The sequence below is a fragment of the Manis javanica genome, chromosome 11 (genome assembly GCF_040802235.1).
Source record: "Manis javanica isolate MJ-LG chromosome 11, MJ_LKY, whole genome shotgun sequence".
Classification (NCBI taxonomy): Eukaryota; Metazoa; Chordata; class Mammalia; order Pholidota; family Manidae; genus Manis; species Manis javanica.
In genome coordinates, this window is record NC_133166.1 from 24,490,893 (window position 1) to 24,512,335 (window position 21,443).

The 21,443-nt window shown below is 40.0% G+C and overlaps 2 protein-coding genes across 2 annotated transcripts; both read left to right on the forward strand.

Moving 5' to 3' along the window:
- Nucleotides 1-8,205: 8,205 nt before the first annotated feature.
- On the forward strand, nt 8,206-9,162 carry LOC108408888 (olfactory receptor 51H1-like). The gene has a single exon (XM_017679163.3). It carries the CDS (start codon nt 8,206-8,208, stop codon nt 9,160-9,162), a length of 957 nt encoding a protein of 318 aa, XP_017534652.2.
- An 8,238-nt stretch (nt 9,163-17,400) lies between these two features.
- OR51T1 (olfactory receptor family 51 subfamily T member 1) lies at nt 17,401-18,378 on the forward strand. The gene has a single exon (XM_017679162.3). The coding sequence runs from the start codon at nt 17,401-17,403 to the stop codon at nt 18,376-18,378; it is 978 nt and encodes a 325-aa protein (XP_017534651.1).
- The last annotated feature ends 3,065 nt before the right edge of the window (nt 18,379-21,443 follow it).

Below are 21,443 nucleotides of genomic sequence, written 5' to 3' on the forward strand. Positions count from 1 at the left end.
TATTCGGTTATCAAAGTCTTCCACGTGACTTCCTAGTGCTGAAGTCTTGATGTTAATTGTTGGGTCCCAACTCCAAATACTACACACTTGGTCATAATTAATCCTTGCCTTAGTGCCTGCAGTTATCTCTGCCTTCTCTCCATTTTCCCTCACAGGAGACATTCACCCTTACTAGAACTCAGACGCTGCCAGCTCCCATAGTCTTTCTAATATATTACTCCCTTTAAAGAATCTCTTCCTTTTTTTGAACCTCTCTGCATCCCTTTAGCATAACTGGTACATTATTATTATTACTCTTCCCATGCCTTTCTACTACTCTGTGAGCTATTTGAAGGCAAAGACTATCTTTTATATTTTTTCCTCCTACAACAGTATCTTTCAATTACACATGAAATGAGTTTGATGAATTTCTTGAGCTGCCTTGAAGAGTCAGCTTGTATAAAAATTTCTCTCATCCAGTTTCTGAGCGCCGTGCTCCCTGTGCTCTACAAAAGGCATGGCACCTTTCTGATCTCTCCACTCTCGCAGCCCGTATCCCCAGTCCCAATCTCATATTCAACTCTTCCAAAATTGAAATGACTTTCTGAGAATGGTCAAATTCTCTGCCCTATTTCTTTTCTGTCCTTCCAGAAAGAAACAGTAACTTCCACCCCTATTTCTCCTCCTTTTTCCTCTCTTCCTTGTTTCCTCTCCCCACTTACTCTACTCTCCCTATTTCCCTTATCACTCTTACCCTTGTCTTATGGTGCCTTCCTCCCACACCTGCTCCTCCCTTGCTGTGGCTCACTCACCACCCTTGGTGCTCCCAGTGACCCTTACACACTTTGGTGTTCTAGTGCAGTACCTCAAGCGTATTTTTTATGCAGCCTGTTGAACCCCATCTGGGGGAGTGGGTGGGGTGTGGGTACAGGAAAGGTGAGCACAGGTGTCCAGCCCCTTGTTGCCACAGCCCCATAGGGAGTCTCAGTGAGAATGCTGTGGTTAGTTGAGGGCTGTTGTTCTGCCCAGAGGAAGCACCATGATGACCTTTGAACCACAGCAGGAAAGGAAGAATCCCTCCATTCCTGTCACCCGTCCTTTTGCTCACAGCCCATGAAGCAAGTCCTCTCTAGCCACACTGATCCTGGGTTCAGAGCCAGATAGTTCCTGATGTCCTGGCTCGTCCTGGCCTGTCTGCTCTTTGGTCCTTACCACGACCTCTCCCCAGCCTTTTCTTCCAGAGAGCAGATAATGAGCCCCAGAGAGTGCCCTAGGCTCAGTCCACAGGGACGCCTTCTCTCTGTTGCTGTCTTTGTTTTGTGTAATTGCCTTCAGCTAGGTGGAGTACCACATGGTGCTAATGGCTCTGAGGTCATGTGTCCCATCTCTGCAGAGATCACCTGTCATTTTGCTTTGCATCCTCATGCTAAGGCTTGAACGAATTCAGAGATTACCTGGACTGTAGGATGGTCTGTTATCCTTGTGGTCTGCTCCCCGCCCTTGGCCGCACACACACACTGTCGGAGCTCCCTGAATGACAACAGCCAGCTTGATGAGACCCCTGCTGCTCTGGCCCAGTCATTGTGGCTCACTCCTTAATTCTTTCTTCCCTGTACTTTGTATATTTGTCATTCTCCCTGCCATTTCTTGTTCTTTATAGATGCCCTGTTTTCTGATGGATCAAGTATCATCAGGCACCCCTAATCCCCATGCCAGCTTGTGGCTTTTCCTTCACATGCAAGCAGCCCAAATCCTGGTAAACAGCCTGTGCACTCATTGTGTGCCAGGCCATCTCTTGCCCCTCCCCTCCCTGAGATCGTTCAGTGGTGTTTTTGTTCCTGTAATCCCTGCAGCAGACCTGCGTAACCAGATCCCAATTTGGGGTTATCCTGGCTCATCCCTGTAACTTCTACTCTCTTGCAGGAGATGGTGCATTAATCTCTATCCCCAGGGTCCAGCTAAACTTCTCCTGCACTCAGGTTACTGCATCCCTCCTCTCATTGCCTTCCATACAATTCTAGCTCATGTGATCCATTGGACCTGGAAGCTTTCCTCAAACTCTCCAGCTGAAGTTTGACCCCTTGGTGAAGGGAGCTGAGGACAATGACTAAGGGAGCTCTGGCTCCTCAGACCACCCACAACCCGAAATCGAGGTCCTGTCTCAGGCCCGCTGTTGAACTGTGTGCGCCATCCCCTCTCCTCTCATCACCTGGGCCCACAGCTTTCTCTCCCATGACCTCTAAACCACAGAATAGGCTGCACAGCTCTTTGCACTCATCTCCTTTATGTTCAGTATAGCGATTTTTTAATGTGATGGGTGAATATGGACTAAATAAGTTGTAGGGAGGGACAGAATTAAACCTTCCTTGGGTCCCTCCTTTCCTCAGATCAACATGTGTGTCATAGGACATTATATTTCGGGAGCCCACAGGATGGTGCTGTGGTTTTCAGATTTAGGCCATGCAGGGAAAGATCCTCACTCTGCCACTTTCTAGGTGTAAGGCTGTGGACAAGCTCCTTTACATCTCTGAGCTTCAGTTTCCTTACTAGTAGAAAGAGTTTAGATACAAGGCGAGTGAAGTGCCCAGAACAATGCCTAACTCCTATTGTGCACTGTATTTGTGCATCAGTCTCAGCTCTCTAATCTCCCCATTTTGTTGTCTAAAGAGGCTTTCTCGAAACAGATAATTTTGAGCACCTGACTTATGCCAGGTATTCTAGGCTACAGTCATAAATAAGGGAGGTAAGACCCCTTCTTCTCCCCATCTTACCTTCCAGTAGGGAATGATAGACAATACAGGAGTAAACAATTATAACAATTCTAGATGGCTATATAGCAGATCTATGAATCAAGCAGAAAATGGTCATGGGATAATAAATGGAGAGTGGCTGAATACCATAGAAAAGGTAACATTTCTGAAGGTGATATATAAGCTAAGACCTAAATATTGAGAATGACCAGCCTGTGGAGATAGGGAGGAAATGTGTCCTAGGCAGGTATACTCAGGCGATGAGGCAGGGCTAAGCTTGGCACTGCCAAAGAGCATGAAGGTGGCCAGTATACATGGCATAGAAGGAGAAGGAGATTAAAAAAGGAAGATGTCGGAGATACTTACAGGGTTATGTCCTATAGTGTCATGGTTACATGACACCCAAACATGGTTAAGAGTTTTTATTCTAAGTGCAGGTAAAGACCCTAAGATGTTTTAAAAGTAGAGAATATAAAGATGCAAATAGTGATTTTAAAAAGTTCCTTCCACTTATCATTTGGAGTAAGAATGGACTTCAGAAGATTAACGTGGAAGCAGGAAGAACATAACATGGAAGACCATTTAAGGGACAACTTTCAATACAGGTCTGAGTAGAGGAAAAGTGATTTAATATGCTTTTCAAGATGTATAGTTCTACATTTGTATGTACAATTATACACTTAAATAAGGTTTAGATTCTTCTTTCAGTCAGAAAAGAACTTAAAAAATTATTTTCATACTCCCTGACAAATATGTATCCATTTTCAGCTTTGAAGTTGTTAAAAAAGAGAGAGATGGTAACATCTGTTTAGTTCTGTATTTGTGCTGGCAGTATATGACAGAAAATTAATATAAAAGAAATTAGAATATATGTGAGATACAAAACATCAACCTGTGCAAACTACAAAAATAAATGGAAGTTGAGAGATTGAAATAAAATTATAGTGATTCAACTAACTCAAAAACCTGATTTGTCAGTGTAGAAAAAAAATGTGAAGTAGAGCACAGCTGTGCTGCAAAATGACACATTTATAGTAAGTAGTGGAATATAGGGGTTAAGATACTGCAAGTTGAGCAATTCCACATGGTGATTTCTTCAAACAGTATTAAAAACTGTTTATATGAAATAGAGATGAATTTTATTTGAGAAAAGGAATTTTCACACTCTGACAGTCTATGGTTTTGGAAGAGTAGGACGATCATGTAGATAAATGGCAGGTGAATTATAGTGCTTTAGTGTATCAGCCTCATTCTACATGAGCATTTCTTCTTTACCTAGTCAAGGTGATCTTCAAGACCCAGAAGTCCAAAGCACACCTGGGACAGGAAGGAGCCCCTGCTCTATTATTTCCATCCTGAGTAATGTCTACAGTTATATTCTTATAATTACACCAAGAATCTGGGCCACTTCCCAATGTGGTCCTCTTTTCTCTTTGGAATATGAAGGTGATAATTTTCAACAATATCCAGTTCACAGGAGTATTAAAATCATGAGAATTTGCAAGGGTTATAATGGTTTAAGTACAAATGAAGTGAGGTAAGTCAGATAACTGATAAAGCTCAGAATTAATATTAGATATTATTGTTATTATTTATGTTGCTGCTGGTGTTATTCTTCAGAGGCCAAGTAGGGACAGCATTATCTGAAGGTGGTAATTGGATATTGTGGAATATTCACTGGCCTCTGATTGATTGGTGCATTTATTAAGGACTCTCTGAAGGGCCTCTTGTTTTCCTTTTGCTCAGAACATGATTCAGTGTATTAGTATGATATTGAAAACTGAAAAATCCAGGTGAAATATAAGGAAAAAGTCATTAGGGAATCATTTCAACTTTGTAATCCTTTTTAAATTGAAAAAATCATGGAGTCACTTTTCCTTGGGACATTTTTGATAGTTTTGCTGTGTTTTGAGAAAAATAAAGACCAGTATTGTTCATTTCAGGGCATGAAAAGAGTGAGGTGGCTAGGATGGCCTCGAGAGACTGGGATTAAGCACTAACAAGCCTTTGAAACTCCCTGCCTCCCAAACACTTACACATAAACAAGCCCACCTTTTCCTAATGGTCTCTCCAATACTATCTCATTTCCCAGATGTGAGAATCTCAAGAGTGATTCTGCAGCCCTGCAGAGAGAGCTCCTCTGCCTGGGAAGCTCTTGAGAAATACTGTTCATTGGTCTGTGAAGCTCTCCATGGGGAGTGTTTCGCAGCAATTCAGCAAATAAAGTCCTCATGTGGGCACTAGCAATGGTTTTGGCAGGCTGCTTAAGAACTGTCTTCCAGCTAGGGATATTCTAGTAACCAGGTAAGTTTTAGAGCAAAACCAGAGGATAAGGTTGGCCTAGCAACAGAATATTTTAGGATATTGTCACTGAAGTTGCTGATTGTCTCCCAGTCACTTCTCTCTGATTTGCCTTATCTTTCCTTTGTCCTTCATTCTCCAACCCCCACACTCCAAGGCCTTGTGTTCCTGCCGTCTTTCCACTCACACCTCATTCTCATTCACACCCATTAGAGAAGGACAAGTCTCTGACTTTACAGTGAATAGATCACCTTTTCTAAGAGATGGATACATATCAGATCCTCCAGGGTAAATTAATTGTCTTAGAAAGTAGGGACCTCCTAGTCACTGGAAGTGATGTAGGCAGACAATTAAGTGTTACCTTCGGAACACTGCATGGGTGTTTCTGTATTGGTTAGGCATTGTACTTTTAAAATTCCTTTCATCTAAAACCCTAGAAGGATTGGAGTTTGAGAATTTTACCCTTGAGAAAGGGATCTGTGGCTCTCCTATCAGGTGAGGGGTGGTCACAATTAATGTCTACATCAGGAGGGGTTTTCTTCCTGTTTCCTCAGGCCTTCCTTGCCTATCTTACATCCTGATATGATGAAGAGTAAACTTCTCCTTTTAAGGCCAGTCCCAATCTTTTTCTATCATCTACAAATACCCTAGAATACCTAGAAATCTGGAAGCCTCTGTAGTACTCACAGCAAATGGAAGAATGGTTTTCACTTGTCTGCTTGCTGCTGCCCACATAATAGAGAAATGTAATTTAAAAAAATTTTTCACTTGCTCTTACAATTGAGGATCTATAATGAAACTATATAGTTTGTGATGGTCTGGGGACAGATACAGAACACTTACTCTGTTTTGTCATAAATGTAGCAGTAGGGACAGCAGATGGTCAGGACTAGATGAAAGTTTCAAAAGAAGAATTTGGGATCTAACTGCCTAATCTTCAGGGGTAGACTGGAACTCCTCCAGTTTTCTAGATCTTGGACAATATAGATAAAGAATACAATCTAAGGACACATATTAGGGAGTAAGCCTCTTGGCTGCAGGATGCAATTTTACTTGGTTTTCTCTAAATGAACCCTTAAGTTCCCACTGCACTTACTTGTAATTTTCCTCAGCAAGGCTGTTCCTTCTCCCTGTAATGATGTGTTTTGCTACTAACTATGCATTATTTCATGGCAAGTTATTTTCTTTATGGAGGCTTTAGTTTCTGTATTAGTAAAATGTGAAATAGATCAGCTTTTACTTCTGCTGGTCTTTGGATCTTGTTTTTCTCTTCTTCTCCTTCTCCCTGCCCCCACCTCATTTTCTTCTTCCCTCTTATTTGTCTACCTCTTAAACTTCTTCTTATTTACACTTTTTATTACAATTATTCAAAAAACTAAATAAACTCTTTCTCAAAAATCAATACAACTCACAAAAACTAAAACAACAGTTTACTGGAAAGAAATGTATGCTGGCAATCTAATAGGCCAGATATTTGAACCAACACTTGGCTGTTTTTTATAATGCCACGGGGAAAAAAATGGATATTTTACAGAAATAGAGAAAATAGGCTAATGTTGGGGAAATATAAATCAGAAATCTTTCAAAAAGGGTACTTTGGAAGATTTCAGAAACATTAATGTTTTTTGATTCATCATGAGCATGAGCAGCCAGAAAGGTTTATATAGCCTGGGGATAAGATATTCAATAATTGTAGAAGAGAGGCTAAATTAGTCAAAAATTACAAGAGCTAGAAAAGTACATGTGATTCTTTGCTGAGAGAAGAGATCTGGTGGTTTTTACTTCTACCAACTGAAAAGAACTTAGACTAAAAAATCCAAAACAATCAAACAAAAAGTAAGAAAGAAACAAATGAAAAAACCCAGTATCAACACTGAGAACATACAAAGAGAACTTTTTATTCCACGTAATCATAATAAAAAGCATACATTTTGCTAAGACCTTTACACTCTTAATCTTCACATTGCCACTGTGGGGTAGGCATTTACTGCCCAGTATTACACACGTAGGACTCTTCTGAGGTATGGGGGAATCTGAATACAAGATGTGTAGACCTAGAGTCCATGTCCTGAATACTACATTGTTCCTTAGCTTGATCCCAGTCAATTGATGAGGCAAAAATAACTAATGGGTATATTAAGGGTGAGAGCTTCTCAAAGGAAGTATAGTTACTGCTACTTGTGTTCATGTCTAAAGCTGAATGACCCCTCAGTGTGTTCTTTGGAATAAATACTAGTTACTGATTCCGTCAATATGAGCATGTCTTCCAGAACTCCACAGAGGTCTCTATACTGGCTTCCTCAATCAGAGTATAACCAATTACAATGGTTACTATGCCTTATCAATAGGAAATTGCCAGATGATCCTGATCCTGAAAAAGTTTTCAAGTAAGCCCTGGGTGTGGATGTTCTCACTTCATTTTAGAAAAAAATGAATTGTTCTAAAAAAGAAAGAACTGCAACTGTTGCTTTCCTAGGTATAATTTTTCCCCCTTCTATTAAGATTTTACTAGATTAGAGATGATAAATGTATTTCATTTTCTGTGATTAGAAATGATATCTGAGGTTCCTACATTGAGACTAATTCTGATTGATTCATCTGGGCTTAGGAGAAATGAAGGAGGGTCGTACTCATAACAGAAGCATAAGCATGTGTACCGGGCATTTCCATCCCTGCCCTAGATGCAGAACCCATTGCCTTCATGAGCATTCTGGGCATAAGGGGGGTGGTGTGTAGGAAGGACATCCCTTTTGGGGAATCAAATAATTCACATTTTGCATTGATTCTGTATTAATTATTATGTCCTCAGCCTCTGACTCAACATCTTATAAGATACTGATTAGAAAAAGGGGTGGAAAGGACAGGAGAGGCAGAACGTTTTACATAATGCATTGACACTGCAGTATGTGCTTTAATCTGAATATGACTTACTTGTACCTGGGTGGGTCTTGTTCCCCCGTTCCAGTGGAAACTCCCTCCACAGGATATACCTTGGAGCAGTACTTCAGGGATTCATTCCTCTCTGATAGTCTCTCCCACTCATGTGAAAGTAAAATTGTTCCACTCCCAGAGAGGTCTGATTCTAATATATTATTAATCCCTGCCACTGTATTTTCAGGAACCCACCCATCAGGATCCCACAGCTCCCTCCTCATGCCCATGTCACATTCGCCTCATGGCAGATAATAACCACTCCTACTTCCAACACCTTTACTTTGTCTTAACTGGAATTCCAGGGCTTGAACAGAAGTATTACTGGATGGCATTCCCACTGGGTGCTATATATGCCATTGCCCTCTTTGGTAATTGTGTCATCATCTCTACCATCAAGTCTGAAGTGTCCCTGCATATTCCCATGTACTACTTCCTATGTATGCTGGCCTTGGCAGACATGGGACTTGCTCTTTGTACTTTGCCCTCTGTGCTAGGCATATTCTGGTATAATTACAAGCTCATCGCCTTTGATGCCTGCCTTGTTCAGATGTACTTCATCCACACCTTCTCAGCCATTGAGTCCGGCGTGCTGGTGGCCATGGCCTTTGACCGGGTTGTGGCGATAGGGACCCCTCTCAGGTATGGCACGATCCTAACCAGTGATGGGGTCTGCAGAGCAGGTGCAGTCATCTTGACAAGGGCAGTCTGTGTGGTCTTCCCTGTTCCTTTCCTCATCAAAAGGCTCCCCTTCTACCGTTCCAACATCCTCTCCCACTCCTTCTGCCTCCACCAAGATGTCATGCGCCTTGCCTGTGCCAGCACCCGTGTCAACAGTCTCTATGGCCTGATTGCTGTCATCTTCACCAAGGGTTCTGACTCACTGTCCATCCTCCTTTCCTATGTGTTCATACTCCGAACAGTAATGGCCATTGCCTCAGGGGAGGGCCAGCGGAAGGCACTCAACACCTGTGCTTCACACCTCTGTGCTGTGCTCCTCTTCTACGTGCCCCTCATTGGGGTGTCTGTCATTCATCGATTCGGAAAGCACCTCTCACCACTGACTCATGCCCTCATGGCTGATGCCTACCTTCTCATCCCCCCTGTGCTAAACCCCATAGTCTATGCTGTGAAGACCAAGGAGATACGAAGGAAAATCATCCAGATATTTGTTCAAACCAAGATCACTGCAGAGCGTTAGGGTCTGTCAATTTGAGAGAGGAAGAATCTACTTTGTAGAGGCTCAGTTATGACTATGAGAAATACAAGTTTACATTTTTTCACATATTCTATGGATGTGAATTGAGCAAAAAAATATTTCCCTGCTCTCAGAGCATACTTTTCTTTTCTTATGCCAAATTATCATTTGCCTAGTATAGAATGAGTGGCATCTATAGGAATTGTTCAGTGTTCTGTCCTGTAGCCCTATACTTATGAGCTGGCATATAGCAGCTGAAGGCAGGAGATATTACTAATTCAATTTTTAATAACTTTTTTGAAGAGAAATTGGCGATTTCTGTTTTATGCCTTTTAAATTGGACCTCATTAAATTAACTTAATAATATTCTAGCTCAAGTTAAGAATGGCCTCCATTAGCTTAAAGGGGGGGGGAAATAAACTATATTCACTAAATAATAAGAGAACACCTGAGGATAATACATTATTAAAATAAAATATGAATCAGAAGAAATATCAAATTTGAGGATTAAGATTATAAATACATACAACTGAGCAGGGGTCAGTTGTGTTGCATAACTTGGGATCAAAAGATTGAGGGGAAGTTTTAGCTCTTCCTTGTGTGACATTGTGTATTCTTACCTTGACATACAGTGTTGTTATGAAATTAAATGTAATCATATTAGTACAATTATTAGTAAACTGTGAAGTGCTATGCAACTCTAAGAAGGGCTCAAGAATCAAATGTAACAGAATAAGAATACTTGTATTTATAGATTGATATTTTATATGATAATTACAGCATCCCAATGAAAGAGAGTGTTATAATGTCTCTGTGATAAGGCAAGTAGAGACAGACTGTTTCAAAATGTTTATGGCAATTTGACTTTGCAGAGATATAGAAGCACATGATTTTGTATACAAACTCAGAACAATAAAATTGCATTGGTTCAATTTTTTTTTTCTTGGTCAGAGTGGGAGCAGTGTTGTGTTTCCCAGGAAGGCAGACAGGGTACAGTTGGAGCTCACAGGGTATGATTGTGGTTTCTGGTGTGAGGAGGCGAGTAAGTGCAGATCCAGATGGAGGGGCAGGAAGAGGATGGGATGAGCTGAATGCAAAAAAAAAAAAATCCAAAAAACTTAAAATTAATTGACCTCATACAGTTTGAGAAATACTGATTTAGTAGAAAAAATGCATCTTATTTTTTTTCATAGTTAATGAAAAATATCTATCCTGTATGTATCTGAGTTAGGCACAGAGCTACATTATAAAGATGATGAAACCCACAAAATCCAAGACTGAAAAATAAAAAAAGTCTGATGATAGATAGGCAAGAAAAGTGCCTGTAAGGGCCCCTGGGGAGTAGGTGTGCCATGTGCTCCCCAGGTAAGGATGGTCCAAGGTCAGGATGCCTTTTAGAGTTTATTAATACTGTGAACCTAATACTCCTAGTGATATGGCTAGATCCTATAATCAGTCTGGAGGGTACATTCATTAGGCCATGGTGTGATTCCAATTTCTTTCTGTATACCCATCTCAGAAATCTAGATAGACTATGACTGTTCTTTAAAATGTTCTGTAACCCGAGTTGTGCTCTTTGCAATGTTGAAAAACATCAGTAAGTGGATCCAACATTATCTGAAGACTTTCCACCTGGCTTCTACCCCAGCTCCCAGAGACACACATTACTCTCTTAAAGTCAGGGAATTTGGTGGTAGAACAATGCATTCCCCAAATTTCCACAACTTAATCTCTGGAACCTGTGAATGTGTTATGATACATGGCAAGGAAGAATTAAAGTTGTAGATGGAATTAAAGTTGCTAATAAAATGACTTTAAAATAAAGTGATTATTCTGGATTACTTTGGGGGCCCCATGTAGTCACAAGGTTCCTTTAAATATGGAAGAGGGATGCAAAGCATCAGTGTAAGAGTGATGTGACAGCTATTGTTAGCTTTGAAAGGGGCCACAGTAAGGAATGAGGCCGGCCTCCAGAAACAGCTCTGTTGACACCTTGATTTTAGCCCCGTGAAACCCATTTTAGACTTCTGACTTCCAGAATGGTAAAATAGTGAATTGATGTTGTTTCAAGCAACTAAGGTTGTGGTGACTTGTTATAGCAGCAATAGGAAACTAATACAGGGACCAATGTTGAAGATGAAGAAATAAAGGTGGAACTTTTTGTATGGATAGGCACACTCCTACGCTATCTCCTAATTCTTTCTGTTTGAACTAATGCTTAGGCTCAATGCAGTTACCCTTGGTGGCAAACACTTTGTACTTATCTACCTGCTGCTTCCTCCTGTGCTCAATCCTATTGTGTACAGTTTTAGGACCAAGCAGATCTGGGAGCTGATTGTCTGAGTGTTCTGTGGAGTCAGAAATCTGTGACTTCTGTGCAAATGCAAATGCAAATGAAAATGCAAAGGGCTATTAGTAGTTATATTTTTGGCAAGTCAAAAGTTATATGTGGATTTTCAACTGCACAGGGGTTTGGTGCTCCAAACCCTCACATTGTTCGAGGGTCATCTGTACTTAATGTAGTTCAGAGCACATGGTGGATACTCAATGTGTATTTTTAAAATTTGTGAATGAGTAAAATCTGTACTTTATCAAGATTGAAAACATGCTTTCTAACCAATTTGTTTCATTTAATATTGGTAAATTACATTTGAAATTTCCAGAGTCACTCATTTTTGCTGATGGGAGCCAGTTGAAAGGGGTGGTGTTTACTGAATATGAACAATACTTGCTGTGTAACTTTATGGAGTTACCTAATCTTTCTAGATACTTATTGGAATCGGCATCTTTGTTCAGTGTGTGTATTAAAGATATAATGAAAATATGGATGGGAAAATGTTTCAAAAGAATGAAAAGGAATTATTAGATATGGTCAGAATTATTAATATGCTGCCTGCAATAAAGAAGTAGATTCTGGTCAAAATGAGGCTTAAAACAAGATGTGGGCATGCAGTTGAGAATCAAATAATCTATAGAATGGACAGACTGAGGACTGTGTATTACAACCATATTTTCTAAAGATATGAGTGGAAGGAGTTGATCATATAAGGAGATATAGCACTTTAAGATAAAGAGCTTTGGAGTAAGATAGACATGGACTTGAATACCAGTTTTGTAACTTGCTAACTTTTGGATCGGTAAAGTTATTCAAAACATCTTGGCGTTTCAATTTTCTCATCTGTGAAGCAACAGAATACAATACATAACTCATAAGCTTAATAATGAGGAAATATGACAATATGTTTAAAGGATATAGTGCAATTTTTGGCATGTATTATGAGTTCATCAAATGCGTGTTTATGCACAGAAGGGTAAGTGGGCTGCAGATGTGACTCAATTAATAGGATGGCTTCTTAGGAGGGGTTCCTGGGTAAGAGAAGGGACATGGAAATGGCCAGGGGGACAATGAGACCTGTTAGGAAGAATACATATTGGAGCAGAGAATAGAGGGACGACTCTGCACAACCCTGATCCTGCTTTGATATCCAGGGAACCTCTGTGGATGAGAATCTTTAGCCTAAGTCAGGGCGAAGAGGAATGGTTGCAGTTAACTGACTCAGGCAGGCAGTTTTTGAAAATACCCATTACTGTCAGCCCTCAGGGCCAGGGCTCTGCTTACAGCCCCTAATGTATGGGGTTTGCTTGGGCCAGGCAGAAGGGTTAGAGGCTGTGCCAGGGACATGTGTCTGAGCTGTTGTAGAGGAACAGCTCAGACATGTTATGGGTCGCATAACTCTTGTTCCAACCAGTGCACTCACTAATGAAATTAGCTCTCTGTTGCCTGGTGACTCTACTAAGCTTCCTATAAAGCTTCCACCCTTGGGAGCTGGTTTAGTCCCTGCTCTGTGATGGAACTGAAGAGAAGTTGGTGTTGTTTCCTGCAGATATGAGCAGGTAAGAGAGTGCATAAGTGGGAAGGGGTGGAAGGGAAAAGGGTAAAGAAGTGAAGTGAGCCAGGACAAGAAAAAAGGGAGAAGAACAATTAAATGATTAGAGCTACAAGTCAGGTGGGATGAAGAAATGGAGAGGAACAGTGGAGCCAGAAAGAAATTGAGATAGGGAGGTGGAAGACAGTAGGGAACAGAAGGAAGAAAGAGGAAAAGGGGTGGGACTCAGAACTTTTCCTGTGGCCAAGAGCATTTAGCAATCAGTTAACATTATTAATTGAACCTTTCTACTATTCCAGATCCTTCACTAGCTAACATTGAGAGAAGAAAAATAGGCATAGCTAAACTTTTAAGGAACTCATATTCCAGGCAGGTAAAGGAGACAACACTTGGATATATAAATTAGCAATGCCAGCTGTGCCTCATTAAGGCAAACGAGTGAGATGTCCAAGCATGAAGTGGTGCAGAGATTTAGAAGCCAAGGGGAAGTTTCAGGTTAAGTGGCCTGGAGCTGTCACAGCAGGCTCCAGATTATGGAGAGAATAGATTTCAGTTGGGAAATGACCAAAAGGTGCTGATTGGTTAATGAGGAGGATGGGTCTATACCACTACTGATGCCAGAAAACAGGGGTGTTGACCTTTGGATCACTAAGTTATTGAGTTCAGTGTATCTTATCCAAGTCATTTAATCTAGCCTTCTGTATATAGATTGGTAGATGTTACCTTCTGCCTGGAGAGGAACTGAAGATAGAAAGCACTAGTCTATTCCAGTTAGTGAGTAATGCAAAGAAAACTTTGAGTGCACTGAACTTGTCCTACAGCTGTCTCCCAGCCTGAGCTCACTGGCACCCTGCTCCTTCTTGGGTATACAGGAAACACACTCTCCAGCAGCAAAAGAAGCCATTGTCTCCTCTTTGCCTGCCCCCTCACATTATCCAGTGCCATCTTTTTGTCCTTAATGAGATACAGTTCAAAGAACAGAAGATGACTGGTGTCTGCTTTGTGGCCATCTTTCCTCTAGATTGCTCCTCCCTCTGGAATTCCTCTGTCCTTACAACAGCACACAGAGATACACAGGATACAAACATATGCAGACAGTCACACATGTATTTCACACAATTTCACATGTATTTTCATATCTTTTTATGCACATGGACTGATTCCATAGGTATTCTTCTTTAAAAAAGCCATGAGGACATTATTCTCTCTTTTACTTATTTCTCATCTCTCTCCCTCCTTTAAATCATACAGATGTATAATAGAATATAAATAATTCTAATATTTTAAAAGAAAGAAATCACACTGCTCAGCTGTTCTACTTCTCTGATAAGCTTGGCTTCTCTAATGGTCTGTGATTTAATGAAAAATAATGGTCTTTGGAGTTAGTCAATCTGGTTTTGAATTTTGAATCTGTATCCAACTATTTTTCCTTTAATATACTATTCTACCTTGCCAGGTCCCTTTCCCTTACTAAAACAGGAGAAAGACATCTTTATCAGTTTTTCATATACATAAGGTATATGAATGTTGACATAAGTAAAAGATTTTAATTCTTTTCCTTTTCTTGTAACCTGCCCTTCTCTTTCCAGCTAATGAGAGGACAGTTACTCTCCTTGTGTCCACTGACGTGTAAGGAAATGATTTCCCTCTGGCTCATCCTTCCCTCTAAACGTTCAGGCTCAATTCCTATTTCCTGCCTCTAGTCTTTTTTCATTTCTGTAATGGTGGGGAGGGAGAAATTTACTCCTTGAGGTCATTCCAGCTGGTTTAATGATCTAATTGCCATGGACAGATTAACAGGACAAAACCCCAACGTTCATTTATGTGTGTATGGGGAATCCATAGATGTAGATTCTCAAGCAGTCACAGATAAGGAGGTATATTGCCATCCTAAACCAAGGAGAAGAGGGTAGGGTAGGGGTCTGAGACTTCAAAGTAAAAGGGAAATAATTCACAGGAACATGAAAGAGTAAATGGTAAACAAACACTTGCTGGGCCACACAAAAACAGTGGGGCAGAGAGGAATTTTAACAGATACAGCCACATCCCTCCCTGTCTACCACACCCAGGTTACATCATAATATAGTTGTCTATGGTGACTCCTCTCCTCCTGGAGCAGTTTCTCTATATAAATAATTTTTATGCAGTTGGAGGTGGGGTATAGTTCAAAGTGTCTTTCTGAATCCTGTACCTTGATTGTTTTAGCTCACATCTCACATTAGCATATCTTGGAGCAACCTGCCCTTGGTCCCTGCACTACTATCTATCATTTATTTATCCATCCAGCCATACATTTAATGTAAATTAGATTATTTGAGTTTTTCTCATGTATCAATCATTGTACTTGTCTCTGGAGAAGCTATAAAGATGAGCACATATGTTTTAGGTTCCCAGAGAACCAGCATTCTAGAGGGAGAGAAATGTGATCAAGCAATATAAATTTGATGCTCTAAAAGCATAGGTAAAATACTATTGAAGGAGAGTTAGGAGATTATTTTGTATTGCAGAGTGATTCCTGGATGGTTATCACAAAGGAGATTCACTCTTAACATCTGTGTTCATCAGACTGAGAAGAAGAATGAAACAGAAATCTCAACAGCTTTCCATTTTCCTGTCTGGCTAGTCTTCCCTCTTCCCCAGGTAGTAATAGCTCTCTATTATTATTTTACCTTGGCTTCTTACATTATTCATTCCACTAGGTTGAGAGAGTTTTGAATGGAAAAACTGTTCTATGGTCATTTCTGTCCCCCTGCCCATTAGCACAGTAACTGGCTTTAAAACAGTCATTCAGAGTGCGAGTGGTTGATTTAATTCCACATTTGTAATCCATACCTAATTTGGCACTAGTTTTCCTGATTCTTAGTATTATTTGTCAACCATGTGTAACATAATACTAAATCTTATAGCAAGAAAAGCAATTAATCTTTTTTCCTTTGGAGTAACAAGTGATTATTTCTATCACCATCTTCAGTAAACTGAAGAAGGGGAGACTAACAATCCCTCCTATTTATTCTTATATAGAAACTGGTAGGGTCCGGTACTAGAAAATTCTTTGTATATACCAAGATAGAAGGTAGAGAGCCTAGACTGCTGAAAAATAAGAATACCTGTAGTTGGTCATATCCATACAACTGGGCCATGTATATCATTCCTTGTTAGCTCTTTGTTGATAACTAAATGTCCTGAGCAAAAATGTAAAAATCAGCAATGAAGACACCAGCACTCAGTAAATAGAGTGCTGAATAAAATTGCAATGATCATCTTAAATATAGATCCCAGAATCTACCTTCCTTCTGACACTATTTCCATTTTCTTTAAGCTGTCATTTTATGGTATTTCTCACCTAGTGAACTACTACATTTGTGATGCGATTCCTCAGCTTACCTGTCCCTGAGTCACTTTTAGTTATTCATCTCTACTTTTATCCCATTCACACTTTTTACAAAGTCATTCATCAAATGTTGCTGAGTATATCCCATGCCTTTCATTTGGGTGTTTTGTCTAGGCTTATTTATTACATCCGGATTAAGATGCTCAAAATCATATATTCCAGAATTCTGTTTGGAATTCTTCACAGGATTCATGAGGGTGTTGGTCCATAGTCACATGGTGGATACCCCTGGGAAGGAGTAAAGTACCCCAAGGTATAAGATGGAGAAAAGGAGAACAAGACCCAGTTATTTCAATATATCTGAAAATGTACATAGAGAAACAGAATTAGAGCACAAGATGAATCTAAGTCCCATACACATGTGGAGTGGGAAAGGGAGGAATTATAGGAACTTTTCATTACAGGAAAAGGAGTAAAGAAGCTGTGATACCCAAAGGAGACTTCTAATAGGGTCTACAAAGACAGGGTGGCTGATGATTCCGGGACAAAGATACCTCTGACTACAAAACATCATGGAGTAGACTACAGGCACCCAGTAGCTCTTCTGTGCTTCTCCATTATTTCTAGACCACTTCTATAGCTCAGAGACTTAATACAAAGACCCATTGGTTATAATTGTGGTAGAGGTTGTTTTGTTGGTGTATGCATGTGAAATAAATCTATAAGCATTTCCTACTTCAAGTCGGAGCAAGTCTAGGCAGTAGGGCAGGGAGGAGACTAGAGAGAATGATGGTTCTAACTGGGAGAGGGCAGAGGAAGAAAAATGGAGCCAGGTTCTGACAAGAAAAACTCAAGATACTGTTGAATTATGTGACAGATACCATGATTAGATTGGGGTTTTTAATACACAGAAACAATTGTGTCATTTGGGCAGAGTTTATGAAAGAGTTAGGGCTTGGAAAAGGATCGATATGACAAACACTATCACTCTTGTCTCTTTTCAGCGTGCGTCCTCAACCCACCATGGCAATTTTGAATAACACCACATCACCCCCCACAGACTTCCTTCTCACTGCGTTCCCTGGGCTGGAACTTGATCATGTGTGGATGTCTATCCCTGTCTGCTGTCTCTACATCATTGCCCTCTTGGGAAACAGCATGATACTGTTTGTCATTGTTGCTGAGCGAAATCTCCACAAGCCCATGTATTATTTCCTTTCCATGCTGTCAGCTGTTGATCTATGTCTGACTATCTCGACTCTCCCTACTGTGCTTGGGGTTCTCTGGTTTCATGCTCGGGAGATCAGTTTTAAAGCTTGCCTCATTCAGATGTTCTTTGTACATGCCTTCTCCTGGATCGAGTCCTCGGTGCTGGTAGCCATGGCCTTTGATCGCTTCATGGCTATCTGCAACCCACTGAAGTATGCCACTGTCCTCACAGATGTGATGATCGTGGCGATTGGAATGATTATCTGCATACGGCAAGTGACTGTCCTCTTCCCCATGGTTTTTGTCTTGAATAATGTGTCTTTCCAAGGAGGCGGGGAGCTTTCCCACCCATTTTGCTTCCACCCAGATGTGATCAAATACACAAAATCCAACCCCTGGATCAACAGCTTCTTGGGCTTGTTTCTCCAGCTCTACCTAACTGGTACTGACTTATTGTTCATTCTTTTCTCCTATGTTTTGATTCTCCGTACTGTCCTGAGCATCGTGGCCCCTAGGAAGCAACAAAAAGCTCTCAGCACTTGTGTCTGTCACATCTGTGCTGTCACTGTTTTCTACGTGCCAATGATCAGCCTGTCCTTTGCACACCGCCTCCTTAGCTCCACCCCAAGCACAGTCTGTAGCATTTTGGCCAATATTTATTTGCTCCTACCCCCTGTGCTAAATCCTATCATTTACAGCTTGAAGAACAAGATGATCCGCAAGGCTGTGCTCAGGCTGCTCCAATCGAAAGGTTCACAGGGCCCCGATATGAGGGGTCTTAGAGGAGGGTGAGCTTGGTGGAGAGAAATGGCCAGTACATAAATTATATTTAACTAAGAAAGGATTTTGGGTCCATATCATCCTCAGGCATTTTGGTTAGTGAGGCATTTTCAATTAAATTACAGAAAAAGAAAGAAGAGAATAATTTTCCTCTAAGCTTATCAGAGTTAAAAAAACAAACCACCATGATCACAAGCCAAATCAACTGTATATATGAGCCTTGAACATTTAAAACAATTACATGTATTCCTGTGCACATGAAAAGTACACTAAATCATTTTATTCCAGTTGATCAATTTAATTATCTGCTTAAAAATGGTCATTCTCAGACCAAAAATACATAACAATATTTTATTTTTGCATCCAGATGAGCAAAATCACTTATTTCTGTGGCCATATTTTCTGGGGTCAATGAAGATTTTTCTTGGAGCTGGTAAATGGAGAAGTTACAAGTGTGCTCAAAGGTACACACACATAATTTTGCGGTTTAAAACTCTAGAAAATTCTTGCACATTGGTTTCAGTTCTTAGAGTTACCTTTAGAGGGCCCCATCTCCTCACAGATGCACTCCTATCTTAATTCCTTTTTGCTTTAGCAGAAGTGAACTATTCAGTTCTTTGCTATTTGTTATTCCTCCAATGAGTCCAATATACAAAACAACACATTGTTTTTCACTATTTTTACCATTGCCTAGATATTCTAACACAGTTCTGATTCTGATTCCATATTCTTTCTTCTGGGTCTGCTCTGACTCACGACCATACCTTTTTTCTACTTGCCCTTCTTTCTTAGGTTGTTTCTTACCTAGCTATTAGGCTGCTTGACCTTTTGGTGTACTTGTCACTGTAGAATTGCACAGTGACTTTGATGCATTTAATAGAAAATCTTTGGATTCCCTTTATTACTAAAACTTGTTTTGTGAAAAAGTACCCTCAGTATAGGGTTGATGGGATGTCGGGAGAATTCTCCCAACTTCTCTTTCACACACAGTTAAGAAACCTTAGTTCCACCCAAGATGAATCATGTCTGAGCACAGAGGACCAAGCAGCTGTTCTATCCGAGCCACCGATTTCCTCCCTTAGCATCAACTTCCTACTCCTGGCGGACAGGGAACACCACCCCACACCCTGAGTCGTTTGCCTCGGCTTTCTGTTCAGCTCAAGCACAGACAACTTCATGATTCTGCTTTCCCCAAACTCCAAGCCCCATTTCTTTAATCATGATCAACAATATCCACATATTATTTATAGTTAAAATAATTGTGTGATTTCCCTTTTATGCAGTATAGTCAGGTGCTTTGATACCTTCCTGGCATTGTTAAACATCACACAAGACTGTATGTCAGAAGCCAGTATTTTAAGTGGAGGAAAACCAGTGTGGGATCATCCAGAAAGTAGTGCAAGTGGAAATGAACTCAGTTTTCCAGACTCCAGGGCCAGCGCTGCGGCCAGAACCTCTTTGGTCTTAAGCACATTGTGGGAAGTCTTTATACTCCATTATACCACAGTATTTCACATTTCAATTTTCCATTCTCACATTGCTGCCAAGTAAATGTCCCTTTGGTTCTGTCCTTCAACAGTATAAAATACAACTGTTTTGCAAAAGTTCAGAATCTCAAGATGCATCTAGTTTTTAAATCTCTGGGACCAAAGACTTTTTCTTAGTAAGAAATACTCAAGACTAGTTAGTAAGCTCAGAAGAAAACAACCTAAGGACAGGGACTTAAGTAAGAGAATGTGTCAGTTTAGATAAGGATATTAGACATGTGAATTTAGATAAGAATTGGAGGAATGAGGGAGAAGCACAGGAAACTGGCACAGAATTGAGCATGTTAGAAGCCTAGATGAGGTTACATGTATTCCCTTTGAGAACTGCAGGGAATGATACGATTATTTTTCAATATATATGTTTTTGAGCCCTGATTTGCTGTGCCTAGTGATGGAAGAGGGCTTGCACAACAGCTAAGAAAGGCCAGTGGACATGAAGAACTATGAAATTAGAAAGGAGAGAGAATTTTCCTTAGGCAGCATTACATTCCAACAGACTCTGACCCTCAAGTCATGTACAGGGTAGTCATCCCACACCGCACCCAAATCCAACCACCCAAACTCTTCCTCATCAGTTCTTACTGATATCCACAGCACTTTAATTACTTCTTGGGAAGACTACTCTAAAAGTTTTCCTTGGTAGACCCACAATTCTATTCACAATTCATAAATTTGAAAACATCTGAAAAGAACTTTAAAATAAAAAAGAAATTTCGTAAGTTTGGTGCCAAAACTAATTGGCAGCCAAAGCTAACCCAAACTGATGTGGGTATATTTATGGTTATTTTTTATTCCACATTGAGTGACTATTCACACATTTCACTTGGGAAATAAAGCTGAGGCTTGAGTAATGCCTCAAGGGTTGTTTTAGGGCCTTTTTAAGTATGGAAAATTCTGGATTCCAAGGGTTTTCACAAACTATTGTAGAAATGTAAATCATTCTTCCAATTTTGTGAAGGTCAGTGTCTAAGGCAGTCTGCCATATATGTATTAATCTGTTATTATTCCAAACGAGCTTTTCATATCTTGTTCAAAACGCAACTTGCTGGCTCAATATCAAAAATGTTTTCACCGGTATACTTCATCCCTATTGTAACTACTAACAGTGCAAGAGTTTGTATTTTGTTGATATTTAATATATTTGGAAGCTGTTCTGATCATAAATGTCACATATATATATAATACACACACACATATATATATATATATCTACACAAATGTATATTGTATAGAATTAAAATTTTGTGAACATGTTAAGGAATTCAGAAAAGAATTAAAAGTTAACAATAATCATTCACAGTCCTGTTAATGAGAAACTTTGGTATATGACCAAATCCTTTTAATAAGCAAACATATGTGCACACATATATTTATTAACTAGGATAATAGTTTATACTCAAGGGCTTGATATTATTCATTATTTTCTATTAAGTCATATTTTATATTAGACTTTACTTTCTTTAAGAAGCTCTTCCTTGTTTTTCCAGTAAAACTGTCAAGTTGCTATTCTTCTATTTGTGCTTTCTTACA

What these genes read in the sequence shown, in the direction of transcription:
- LOC108408888 (XM_017679163.3), top strand. Translation starts at nt 8,206, where the DNA reads ATGGCAGATAATAACCACTCCTACTTCCAACACCTTTACTTTGTCTTA.
- OR51T1 (XM_017679162.3), top strand. Translation starts at nt 17,401, where the DNA reads ATGGCAATTTTGAATAACACCACATCACCCCCCACAGACTTCCTTCTC.